This window comes from Hemiscyllium ocellatum, chromosome 22 (genome assembly GCF_020745735.1).
Source record: "Hemiscyllium ocellatum isolate sHemOce1 chromosome 22, sHemOce1.pat.X.cur, whole genome shotgun sequence".
In the NCBI taxonomy this organism is placed as follows: Eukaryota; Metazoa; Chordata; class Chondrichthyes; order Orectolobiformes; family Hemiscylliidae; genus Hemiscyllium; species Hemiscyllium ocellatum.
In genome coordinates this window covers 41,903,202-41,917,331 of record NC_083422.1, presented here as the reverse complement: position 1 = coordinate 41,917,331, position 14,130 = coordinate 41,903,202, and the positions used below count along the sequence as shown (strand labels likewise).

The window sequence follows — 14,130 nt, the reverse complement described above, 5'->3', positions numbered from 1 at the left end:
TGGTGAATGTTGCTGTTCATGCTCCACACAAGCTTCTCTATGCCACTCTACACCATTGTTTCAATGTATCAATTATTCCTTTCTTCCCTATGTGTCTGTTTAACCACCTCATAAATATATCATTACTCCTTGTGGGAAGAAGTCCCATATTCTAACCACATTTTGAGTCAAAAGGATTCTTATGAATCTCCTGTTGCATTTAGCTGTGACTTCTTTATATTTATGTTTGTTAGATTAAACTGACCCTCAAACAGCCTCCCCATCCACAATGTGGAATTATTGATCAGGAGGTTCCAGGCCCATTGTCTACATTTTAGGAGGCAGTGTTAAAAATCACACATACCAGGTTATAGTCTAACCTGGTTTTTTTGGAGGCACTAGCTTTCGAAGCACTGCTTCTTCATCAGGTGGTTGTGGAGCAGAATCATACAACATAGAATTTATAGCAACAGAATTGCAGTGTCATGGAATGTAATATTAAACAAATTTAGCTTGAGTCTTTCATCTTTTAAAATAATCATGTTAGTTTCAGTTCCTTCATATGTAAATCCCAGAACATTTTTAAGTTCAATTCTCAAGATAGTTATTAACAATAGGTGCCATCTCAGCTCAGATAATAAGATGGCACCTATTGTTAATAACTATCTTGAGAATTGAATTTTTAAAAAGTTCTGGGATTTACATATGAAGGAACTGAAATTAACATGATTATTTTAAGAGATGAAAGACTCAAAGCTAAATTTATTTAATATTACATTCCATGACACTGCAATCCTGTTGCTATAAATTCTGTGTTGTATGATTCTGCTCCACAACCACCCAATGAAGATGCAGTGCTTCGAAAGCTAGTGCCTCCAAAACAAAAGCTGTTGGACTATAACCTGGTATGTGTGATTTTTAACTTTGTCCACCCCAGTCCAACACCGGCACCTTCAAATCCTTTTAGGAGGCAGGAAGACTTGCAAAATGGCACAGTAAGCCATGGGCAGGTGCTGAACTTTCTCTAGCCACCGTACCATTTTACAAATAGTGTGAATAGTGACAGATGAACTGCTCATTCAGAACCAATTTAAATGGCTTTATCTTTATTGGCATTTTGCCAATGGCAGAAGGTTCTGATACAACAGGGAGAACTGTCAGATTGTGATTTCCATTAGGCCTCGTGGAGTTGTTTCTGTTTAGGCATGGCATAGTCCTTGGAGGAGTCTAGATTAGAGGGATGCTGGAAAAACAAAGCAAGTCAGACACATCCAAGGAGCAGGAAAATCCTGATGAGGGGCTTTTGCCCTTTCAAACTAACCCACCCAGACCATTGCCTGATATGTCAATTTTCCTGCTCATCGGATGCTGCCTGACCGGCTGTGCTTTTCCATCGCCACTGTAATCCAGATTCTGATTTCCAGCATTTCCAGTCCACACTTTTGCACAGTCCTTGGACGATTCCACCCATGCAGTGACAGTGCCCATCTCAGTGATAACAATGTTACCTGCCTCAGTGAGGTTCCTCCTGGCTTTTGCTGAGTCCAATGTAATTGGCTTAGGCACCCCCAGCCCTTTCTTAGTAGACAGCAACTTTGCAGTTGTACTGCTGGTGCTGTTGAGATGCTAGCCCTCTGATTGGATTGACTGTTCTTTGGGCAGGTCCCCAATCTTGATGGGTGTCATGTATAAGATGTAGTCTCGGGTCCTGCTACCTGCTGAGGTGGTGTTACTTTGACACATCAACCAACCCACTTTTGGTTTTGGCAATAGTACCCTGGCATCTCCACAAAATTTAGCCCATCATCTTTAAAACCACCTCATCAATGTAAATGTGATTAAACATCTTTGTTCAAAGGCAATCACCATTGACTGGTTTATCTGAATGATCTGTTTCTGTCTTATAATTTCTGTACCTCTAAGTCCATGTTAGACTCACACTTTCAGCCTGGATCTATTATTGAATGACAATGCCTGAGAAATGGCTTATCCAATTTTCCGTAAAACTGTCTTTTATCTTTCTTGGTACTATTGATGCTTGACTTTGAAAAATGGAAAACAGTAATGGGTGAGCAATTTCTTGCTATTTTTGAACGCTTGCTTCTTTTCTAGTAACTATGATATGACAGCCAAAGTGTTTTATCTCAGAAAAAAAACAGTTTGTGTTTGGTTAAATGAATGATCATTAAATTTGATCTTGGCTTCTCTTGACAGGAACTGTCATCACCCCAAACTATATTGATTCCACCGGCATCAGTGTGGCGCCATGGTGTACTTGCAATGGAAGTGGGAACCAGAAGGAAGAGTGCGATGAATTCCACAATTTTTTTAAGGACAACAGATGTTTCAGTAAGTTCAACAGCAAGATTTAAAGATTTTGTACAAGTAGCAATTGTATTTAAATTTATCACTTAATTGTCATCCAAACACAAAATTTCGATGATATTGTCTGACAGATTGTAAAGTACTCTAACTTCCCGATTCATCTGGATGAAAAAGCCTCTGGTTTACCTTGTCTTTTATGAGATTTGCCCTTTCAAAATATATTTGAAACTAACAAAACTAACTGAACACTTATACATCTATTCTTTGATGTAGAATACATACCTATACGCATAAAAACAGAATGGTACAAGAAAAATACATAAGTATTGATCATGTTATTTCAGACAGATGTAAGTAGCATTGAAACAGATCATCAATGCATATTAATTTAACTATACATCAAAATAACTACCATACGTTACTTCAGTGACATCCATTATTCAAACAAAAGCCACTGCCTCTGTTAGTGAGACAATGGGGAATATAACTCTTCTCTATTCCTGTGTAACACTTCAGCTGAAGAAGAAAACCTACCAACAGTAAAAACTTGGGTGGGAGATTAGATTAGATTAGATTCCCTAGAGTGTGGAAACAGGCCCTTTGGCCCAACCAGTCCAAACCGACCCTCCGAAGATTGACCCACCCAGACCCATTTCTCTCTGACTAATGCACCTAATGCTATGGGCAATTTAGCATAGCCAATTCACCTGACCTGCACACCTTTAGACTGTGGGAGGAAACTGGAGCACCCGGAGGAAACCCACGCAGACACAGGGAGAATGTGCCAACTCCACACAGACAGTCGCCTGAGGCTGGAATCGAACTTGGGACCCTGGTGCTGTGAGGCAGCAGCGCTAACTGCTGGGGATGGGCAGTATCAAAAGTATCAAGGCTTTTGCTTAGTCCCATCAGTGATTCTTGGCACAATATTAGTATCATGTAATTTGGTGATGCCCACAATTACTGAAACATACTTAGATTTTTCAAGTGATATTTTACTAAAGTGTTGATTAGAGTTTAATGCAACTGCATAGTATTCTTATTTTTGTTTAATTCCACAGAAAATGCTATACAAGCATTTGGTAATGGCACCGATGTGAATGTTTGGCAATTAATGCCTCCTGTACTGACAACAGTATCATCGAAACAGAACTACACACCACAGCATAATTCTGAGTCAGTGAGCTACGGCAATGAAATTCACTCAGCAGATGATGACAGTGTCTTTCCTTTGTGTGCAAATTTACAGGTAAGGGATTGACAAAAATCCACAGAAACCAAACAATGCCTACATGATTATCAAGGGTAATCATAGCAAAGAGTTGAGAGAAAAAAACACTGATTAATTAGTATGAAGTAGAATACTCACATCCATGGCTTAAAACCTTAGAGATTTAACACTAGACATGAGATAACTTGTCATCTTGTCTTGTCAGGTGTAATTGACAGTTGTATTAGCAATGTGCTGACATTGCCAGGCTGCACTGATCTGTTGCCAAAAGATTTTTTTTTCACTTTTACTGTATGTTAAGACAAAAAAAAGCCACTTGATTGTTCTGATAACTCTTTGTGTGTAAGTCAAATTCAATAACTGAAACTGGCCAGTTGATCATAAAACAATTTATTTCTATTTTAGTGTGGCAGTTATTGTGAGACTTGAAGTTCAATTAAATAAAGCATTTATCTTGCCAGATAATCAAAGGGTTTGGACACATTACCACAATTGCAGTATTCACAAAAGAAAATTGTCCTTTAGCAAGATTACATTATTGGTGCCAATAATGGTGCTCCGTCTCATTGTTCACTCTTAGACTGAGAAGATTTACAAATTAGATCTGTAAAACACACTACTTAATACCTATCCTCTTGAAAATATTTATATTCAGTGATATTTAGCTGTATAAGAATTGAAGTATAAATATTAGTATCCATGTCTTGCCAACTGAAAGAAAAATAATAAATACTGTTACAGAATTGTAATTCAGTTGAAAGCAGAAAAATGATAGCATTTTATTTTCAATATTAATTAAATTACATAAAACTGTATATAATAAGACCATAATTACAGTTTTACAAAATAATGTATCTGAATAAGTTAGAATATTCAAGGGAAATGCTTGATTGCTACAGGACATTTCTTTTGGTACAATCTTTAATCATTCTTCAGGGTTTATTTTTACTTTTGATCAAATTGCAGGTAGAAAAGGGGGATGACTGTCTTGCCTTCTCAAAACAAAATTTAGGATTGAACCATATTGTCCCAATAATGTGTAATTTTCAAAAGCCTTCTAATACTTATGATGCCAAGCCATTCAAGGCTATGAGACAGCGCTGGAAAATTTGATTACAATAATTAAATGGTTGGTTTTGTGCACCAAAGACTCAATGGGCTGAAAGTCATTTTTCTATGCTGTAGACTTCTATGACTCTAATGTAGCAAGAATGTTCTGTCAGGTGTCCTGACAAGAATGGGAAGAAGGCTGAAGGCATGTTCAAACTAGATGTGAGCAGAGATGTTTAACTCAGTAAAGCTTCAGCAGATGGAATATGGTCATAAAGGGATTTGTTATAAAGAATGAGGTACGGGGGTTGGGAAGTGGAGATCGACAAGAACAAGAACCATAAAATATGGGATTAACTCTGACAATCAATGCAGATGGCAGGTTCTACACAAAGTGGAATTATGTATGATAGGCTTGGAAAGCCTTTGAGAAAGTCTTTCTGAAAGGGAACTAAGGCCTGCTTAAGATAGCACTAGAGTGAAATGAGATAGTGGAGATTTTTTTCTTTTCTAATAAAGTGCTCACAGAGTGCAATAGGCTGTTCTTATGCCAGTTTTTAAAAATAGAAGTCAGATTGGGTTCCACTCCTACAGAAACAAAAATTGGAAGAACTTGATAGGACTTGTAGCATTTACAGAGAGAAAACATAGTCCATTCTGGGGACATGGATTCAAAGCCCACCAAGACAGTTCTTTGAATTTAAATTCTATTAATACACCTAAAACTGAAAGCTAATCTTGGTAATGGTGACTATGAAACTATAATTGTTGTTATAAAAAATCCATCTGCTTGGCTGGTTTTTTTGTGGAAGGAAAGTTGCCGTGTGTATATTTGGCTGCAGACTTCCAGCAATATGGTTGAAACTTAACTACCCTCTGAAATGACCTCACAATCCATTCACTTTAAAGGGATTGCAATAGATGCTGGTCTTGCCAATGATGCACTCATCCCATGAAAGAATACAGTTTTTGAAAAAAGACTTGTTCATTTTGAGCTGCAGAAAGTTTGTAGCTTCATATAAGTCAGTCAAGCAATCAAACAGCAAAAGCACCTGGTGATACTATGGTTAAGCTTTCGCTCCAGGAGTAACAATTTTACTATTTTTCAAACCAGTAGTAAATCTAACTTTTTAAAGTTGGTAAATGAAAAAAGTGAACACTAAAATAATTATTTAAACAAAAATCTACAATGAATTAAGATTGTGATGAAGTATTTCATTCCCTTGAAATCTAAACAGACCAAAAAGCATATTTGTTTTGAGTGAGAATCAAAATGTATAATTGGGTTCTGCACACACCAGAGTGTCAATTTCTCTTCTCCAGAACAGTAAGATTCAAGCCTAAAAGGTTTTCTGACACTTTATGCACCACCTCTAGCTGATACTCTAGTTTGTTAAAGATAGCTCAGTGATCCCAACAGAATATATGAGAGTGTGTGAGTGCATATTTTCATTTGTTTCAGGAAGAGCACTTATCAAATAGAAGAAGCATGTTTTCAAGATATTTACTCAAACTCCACAAAGGCTGCACTGCACAATAAAAATGACATCCTTATTTTAAACTCACATAAAAGCTTCTTATTGAGTTCCTGTTAAAACTAATGGTTAACTGACTCACATAAATCGGTAGCAGAAATATACATGACCAGCATATCCAAATGGAAACTGAAATCAAAGGGAATTTTAGGGAAGACAAAATATGATGAACTGTGAAGTTATGTTTATTCTAATAGAGTTGGATTCCTTCATTTTACTTAAGGATTAAAATGATATTCTAATTAAAACAGGAATGTATTTGTTAATAAGTCGAATTATTTAATTAGATAACTCTCAAAACTTTTTGAAGAGCTTTTGATTCTATAAGAGGTCCCGTACTGAACTGATGGAATTTCCCTGCCACCAACAGCTGAAATCCCAGTCCCCCAACAGACTCTTAACCTATATCTCTTCGTGGCCTGCTTGTAAAATCGTCACAGCTTACATTCCTGGTTTTATATCATCAACAAACTTAGACTCATTGGTTTACAGTTCTTTGTATATGTCATTAAAATAACGTAGATTGCAAATAACTGAGGTGCCAGTATTGTTTGTGCCATTGTACTTGTCAGAGACTGCCAATTTGTAAATGCTCCATTAATGCCTACGCTGCAGTGTTACATTTTCTAACTTCCTCTCTGCTAGGACTGTTTCAGAATCTTGGGAATTTCAGGAAATTATAGTCAATGCATCATGTATCTCTGCAGCTAACTGTCTTAGATTCCTGGATTTAGTCAGATTTCATTCCCTTAAGTTTCTCCAGCACATTTTTGTGCACATCAGAAGTTCATACTTGCTCGATGTCAGACTGGTGGAGCTAGTTTCCCAAAGGTAGCTTCCTAATTGGCCATCTTCATACTTGCCATTCTTATTGAGTATGGCGTAAGAGCTCCAGATGTGGCCAGTCTAATTGAAAGGTTGACAGCTCTCAGGCCTCATCGATGCTAATGGGAACTGCTGAGGCAGTTCTGAACATGTGAGCCCACCTCAAAATTGAGGTTAATAAATGAGGCAAAGACCAGGATGGCTGATCAGTTTCTGGAATCCTATCATTTTCATGGTTTATGATACTTCTGTAGGTTCACTGGTGCTGCAGAGGAATACAACAAAGAAACACACATAAATACAAGGTTAAGAATTGAGTTCATGTTCTCAAAGGAAGAGCAGAGCCTTTGGAGTGTCCCATCAATTGTGGCAGCATACTACAATCTTCATAATATTGGAATCAGGAACAAAGAGATGGTACATGTCTCAGAAGATGCTAGAGTGATAGAAGAGAACAATGCTGATACTGTAAGGCCAGGCGCATGTAGAACAGGAGGCTTATGCCATTATAATGGCTGTTACAGGCTGGAATTCACAGATGAATGAAGCATTATGATCTAGAAGTCTCAGTTTATCAAAACTCTCCCTGCGCTCACCAAATGCTCACTGAACAATGTAAAATGTTTGCTTCACACACCAAGCTGTGACATTCTATTTTGAGAGTGCGTTGCTCGAAAAGCACAGCAGGTCAGGCAGCAACCAAGGAGCATGAAGGCCGGAGCCCTTCATCAGGAATGAGGCTGGGAGTCTTGGGGATGGAAAGATAAATGGGAGGGGGGTGGGACTGGGAAGAAGGTAGCTGCGAGTGCAATAGATGATTGGACGTAGGGGTTGGAGAGGAAGGTGGAGTGGATAGGTGGGAAGGAAGATTGACAGGTGGGACAGGTCATGAGGGCAGTGCTGAGATGGAAGGTTGGAACTGGGGTAAGGTGGGGTGAGGGGCAATGAGGAAACTGGTGAAGTCCACATTGATGTGCTGGGGTTGAAGGGTCCCAAGGCTCCCAGCCTCATTCCTGATGAAGGGCTCCAGCCTGAAACATCGATTTTCCTGTTCCTCGGATACTGCCTGACCTGCTGTGCCTTTCTAGCATCACACTCTCAACTCTGATCTCCAGCATCTGCAGACCTCACTGTCTCCTGTCACATTCTATTGCTGAGCCATACAGTTAACACATTGTTATAGGAGATTATCAAAACATGAAGGAACTCTCATCTTCTAAGTTTAGTTACAACTGTTTACAAAAAGAACATTTGTTCTGTCACAATATACAATTATTGTGAGCAGTTTTTCTCTGCCCTGTTATAAGCTTTATTTTATGTATTACCTTAGATGTTGCAACATGATATGAGCACTTTGGAAGAAGTGGTCGTACTTTCTGGTTCATCCAAGAATCGAGATGCACACAAATCAACTGGTTATCAAAGACCATTTTCCTGCTGGGTCCTGAAAAGATAATGTTAAAACATTGAGTACAGGTTTCCAGTTACAAGCTATCAGTAGGAGAAGATACCTCACAATATCTTTAAACCTTTGGGTAGGAGTAATTGAATATCACTTTAATTCCTCTGAGATGCAACATGGTAGGGATTTGCAATCCAGTTTGATGATGGCATCTCTGGATTTAGAATCAACACCTGTACCTTTTCATTGAGAGGGTGGAATTTTAAGTTTTGATGATAGCAAAACAGAAAGTAATGGCTGGCCAGTCATTATTCATTGAGGCCAAATAATGGTTCCACTGAAATCGGCAGGAATGAAACACAAAACAAGTGGCCCATGCTATGTCTCCTGATAAAACCTGCATGTCTTCAGGACCAAGTATTTGCAGCATTATCAGATCAACAAGAGATAATTTAGGAACATATCTTTTCTACAATCAGTTCCTCTACCAAGAGCTTGCTTAGCTCATTAACTGCTAAAAGCCCTCCAGTCATAGAGGTTATAGTTTTGTTTTGCCATCATATTAATTTACAGGGACAGCCTTGTCCCAAGAAGTGTAGCTGCTCTCCCACTTTGTGAGACATCAGCTTTGTCCTGACTGTATTATTTAGTTGACCACAGAGTTTCTGACAAGTTCAGGATCCTATGATCTTGTCAGATATAAATGCTACACTTCCGTACTTAGATCAGCAGAACAAAGTTGCAGAAATTTCCAGCCCTTATGCTTTTGTCTCACCAGAAAGTATCACTCCCTTTCACTTGACCTCCTTTAAGGGCTTGACTGTGATTATCACCGACACCGTGCTCTCCAATTACCAGCTTGGGTTGCCTGCCTTTTGTGTTTTAGTCAGCTTTAGGCTGCATCACTTCCCCCTCCAATTCCAATGGGAATAAGACATCTTTGTCTTTAGTGTCTTCTCTTTCATCACTGCCCTGCCAGCCACAATCGACATCCTGTTATTTCCTTTTCAAGTCATTGCATTGTCCTAGTTAATTTGTATATCTGCATTAATCTAATATTTCCATATTTTTTGTACTCAGGCACAGAGATTACAATCCAATGTATCAGTGAACCCAGACCTTTGTATTACAGAGGTAAGCATTTAAGAAGTCAACTCTTGATAGCTCATTATGGGTTTTTTTTAAGAACAATAATTTTCACCATCTGAACTTGTTTGGATAATTTGAATTCTTATATAAAGCATTCACAGGTTTGAATTTAATTCAAAAATAATTCAAACCTATGTATGGAAAGTATTTCGTACTATTGCTAATTTTTTTTTCGGAAAATGTAATTTATACTTAACTAAAAGGAATGGTAAGTGTTGTTCCCAAGAATTAGAATTAAAAATGTTCATTATTTAATTAAAAATCACACAACACCAGGTTATAGTCCAAAAGGTTCAATTGGAAGCACACAAGCTTTCGGAGCGACAATCCTTCATCAAGTGGTAGTGGAGGGATTGAGCCCTCCACTACCACCTGATGAAGGAGCGATGCTCCAAAAGCTGGTGTGCTTCCAATTAAACCTGTTGGACTATAACCTAGTGTTGTGTGATTTTTAACTTTGTACACCCCAGTCCAACACCGGCATCTACAAATCATTATTTAATTAGCCTTGGAATTTCATATTTCCGATAATCAAAAGGTATGCCTGCTGTTCGAGGTATCTTTTTTTAATGATACCTCAGTCATGTCTTGAATGGGTGAGTGCAAATAGGCTGTAAATTTAACATGAACATGCATTTATATTCTCAAAAGTATGTTAGGTATCCAGGGGCATTGTATTTCTTGTCCCTGTGATAAAGTTCTCTTCAAAAGAAAGTCTTTCCAAGCCTTATTGTCAATACTGCCAAAGGAGAATCTATTTACCTATCCCTTCAAAATATATTGCATTGCTTACACAAACAGACATTTTGTGATATTACACACTTTATCCTTCTGAATTGCATATATTGGAGTAAGTTTTACCTAAGATAGCTCAAAAACTACCACGCAAACCTTTTCTTATCAGAGAGTCACTTTGAGTTGTTCATTACATGCTGCAGAGCATTTTTCTGCTCTTCCTAGCACTTTATAAAAATAAGCTAGTATTCCTTCAGTAGAGAAACATTCTTGCAAGATATATTTGTGGCCCATAGCTTTCTTTCTTACTGTCGTTAACGGAGTTCACTTTTTAAAAAAATTCTTTCAGTGGGTGAAATCATTGTTGGCCAACTCAGCATTTTTTTTAATCCTTGTTTGCCATTGAGAAGGTGAGCTCCTTTCTTGAACTGCAGTATCCATCTGCAGTAGGTACAGTTAGGAATCAAGCAGTTAAGAATCAAGCAAGTCCCAGTATTTTGATGTAGTGACAATGAAGAAGCAGTGATGTAATTCCAAGTCAGGATAGAGTTACTGTTTGGAAGGAATTTAGAGGTGATGTTGTTCCCGTGCATGTGTTGTCCTTATCCTCCAATTAGTTGCTAGATATCTTGAGTTTGGAAGGGGATTGATGAGTTGCTGAAATGCATCTTGAATATGTACTTTATGTCAATAGTGGAGATAGTGAATGGTTAAGCTCATGAATAGATGCTGATCAAGCAGGCTGTTTTTTTCTGTATGGTGTCAAATCCCTTCACTGTTATTGAAACTACATTCATTTAGGCAAGTGGAGGCTATTCTATCACAATATAATCATGTCTTGGAAATGGTAAACACCTTTGTGGAGTCAGGAGGTGAGATACCTGCCATTGAAGTCCCAGGCTCTGGTCTGCACTTGTACCCACTGCATTTATATGGCTGGTCCAGTTAAGTTCACCCCCTTAAGGCTGTCCCTTTTCTAGCAATGTTTCAAAATGCAGCTGACCAGCATTAAACAGGCAAAATCATCCATGCAGAGCAGATTACTCCCCACACTGTCCACCACCTATCCCACTGCCCAACCCTCTCCATATTTCACATGATCCAGTTCTTTTAAAAATGAAAGGATTGAGTTTTGTGTGGATTTCAGACTTTGTTTTTTTTTCAAACTCCTATTCCCTCCTCCCCACAGTTAGAATTCTGAATACCATCAATTCCTTAATTATTCTTGCTCTCCCAGGATAATCATGGGAATAATTTAAGGCCATATATGTACTATTCATGCAACCTATTGTATTCCATCAATGATATGCCTCTAAAGAACTGAACCACTCTAGCTCTACAGAATATTTTATCCTTTATTCTGATCTTTCAATTCTTTTTATAATCAGATATTTCTCTGGCTGCTTGTTAAGGCCATTAATCAATATTGCATTAAGTAGAGTTGATGAGATGTTGTCTTCAGCTACCAACTGCACTGTGGGAAAAGATGTTCTTTTAATCTCCAACTTCATTAGGGGTTTGACAATGTTACATTCATATCCTCTAGCCTTGCAGTCATCAGTTAATTTAAACATCCTGTTAACAATCCACACCATATAACTTTACACACAGTAATTCTCACTATTTCTTTCCTGAATGAGAATAATTTCACCTCTCATGTTATATTTCCATAATAAGGATGCCCATAGACAGTAGTATGAAAATTGCACGTGGGCACTTGAACAAATAAACAATCATTTCTCCATCCAAAATCTTTCCCATAATACACAATTATGCTCTTGAGAGCCAAGAGTACTGATCATTCCCTTCCACCAATGAAGGCAGCCTGGAAGGCATCAATAGTATGAAGTTTACAGTGTAAGTGTGGAAATCTGATGGAACTAAATAATTTCCTTCTTATTAACCACCACCTCCCACACTTTTAACATCAGCAGTGCCCCATCCCTGGAAAGAAAGGTGAATGAATGATGCAGCGCAGCAAATTATTCACAAAGGGTAATCAGTAATCAACTAGAAATGGGATAATTTATTGTGGTTGTATGCCTCCCTGTTCATCAACATCTTTAAAACTCTTCAAACATGAGCAGAAATCTGCAAAAATGCATATAAAGAAAATTAGTAATGTGAAATATTTCAGATAGTCAAAATTTTGATTGCACAGTTCATGTTTGATGTTCTACTTGAACTTGTGAAAATTTCTATAAAAATTATAAATTGACATTTGGAAAAGAGTGGGATAATAAAGGCAAATCAGAAGAGATTTGTTGCAGGCAAGTAATATTGGCTGACTTGATTGTGTTCTTCTATAAAGTTACACTGAGGATTGATGAGAGTCATATTTTGATGTGTGCATGGACTTTCAAAAGGCATTTAGCAAAGTGCAACATAATATGCATTTTAGCAAAATTAAAACCCATGAGATTTAAGAAACAGTGGCTTCATGAATATAAATTGGCTAAGGGACAAAAAGCAGGGAATAGCATTGAATGGCTGTTTTTCAGATTGGAGAATTGTATGCAGTGATGTTCCCAAGAGCTTGGTATTCGGACTGCTGCTCTTTTTTTATATCAAAATAATAACCTCAGTTTGGATATACAGGACATAATTTCAAAATACACAGATAAAGTAACATTAAATATAACAGTTTTACTAATTCCATTGGGTGAACTTTATTTTTGTTACAGTGGATGTTCCCATTAGTCTGCACCCAGGTGAATTGGAAATAAAACCAAGCAAATTGCTCGAGTTTACTGTGGTCTGTCGATTTCTTCAGGCAAATCATTGCATTTCTGGGCAGACTAAGGAAATTTCCCCTTTATGCTTGTGCTCAGTGACAGAATTAGCTAATGGAATTTGAAATGTTTTCAGACACAGATCTCCACTTCAAATGAGAAGAAATTTGCTCCTGTGCAATCCAAAGAACAGACATCTCCAGAGACTTCATCTGCCGACATTCCAGAAATTCACATCAGCATAGTGGTGTGGATGGTCACCATTGTACAGTCAACGCTCCCTTGTGTCTACTCAACAGAAACATTGTAGTTGCATAAAAGGACCTGTATAAAATCTATTCTCTGTTCATTTTATTTTTCAGAAGGTCAAACTCTACTATGTGGAGGCACCTTGTTGAAACAGATTCATTGTAATGGGGTGTGGGGCAGGGTGGGTGGGGCAAGCATCTTATGAATTAGGGGCTATGTGAAACTTGATGCAATCCTACATTCCAAACAGAAACCTTGTGGGCTTGTGGAATTGATGGATCAGAATTTAATTATGGCTGTACGTATTTTTGCCCTAGCCTTAAGCTGGGAACTTGTAAACAGATTACATTGTCCATGCAACTGCTTTATTGAATCTGACAAGTTACGTACAGCACAGCAGGGATGTCATGTTATCTCCTTTGACACAGCTATTGTTCAGCAAGTTTTCAGCTGCAGGGTGGGAAGACATAGTGTTGTTTTTTTCCCCCTCTTTTGTTTGTTGGATTGCTTAAGATGGTTTAATCTTTTATGATACATTCATATCTCCTGTATGTTTATGTAAATGGTCTGCACTCAAAATTGAGCAAAACATTACCCATGTTATAAGTCAATGTCATGGCTTTTACTCTGTCACCAATTTAAGATGTGTAATGTGCTTAAGATTCCTGAAATTGTGATATCTACAATTGCAAAATTAAGAAATTATTTTAAAGTTAGCCTTAATAAATTAAAGTTTGTATTCCTTTCAACTAACATCATTAATACAAGCACATTGTGAGCAATATTGTCAAAGCTGAAGAGCCCTAATGATGTAACAAAGTGTACTCTGGATTATTAGTGTTGTACAGCAATTCTCTCAGTAGCTATCAACCTTTTAGCTGGCATGTTGGTAAACAGCCAGAGTTTTAGGGAATAGTC

The 14,130-nt window shown here is 37.8% G+C and overlaps 1 protein-coding gene across 1 annotated transcript in view; it reads left to right on the top strand.

Moving 5' to 3' along the window:
• The window catches only part of gfra1b (gdnf family receptor alpha 1b), a 196,798-nt gene extending 183,423 nt beyond the window's left edge, over window positions 1-13,375 (top strand). The window contains exons 6-9 of the mRNA XM_060842446.1: window positions 2,194-2,328; window positions 3,366-3,553; window positions 9,428-9,481; window positions 13,100-13,375. Of these exons, the coding sequence (XP_060698429.1) occupies window positions 2,194-2,328; window positions 3,366-3,553; window positions 9,428-9,481; window positions 13,100-13,273 (551 nt within the window). The 3' untranslated portion in view covers window positions 13,274-13,375. The remainder of the gene's footprint in view (window positions 1-2,193; window positions 2,329-3,365; window positions 3,554-9,427; window positions 9,482-13,099) is intronic.
• The last annotated feature ends 755 nt before the right edge of the window (window positions 13,376-14,130 follow it).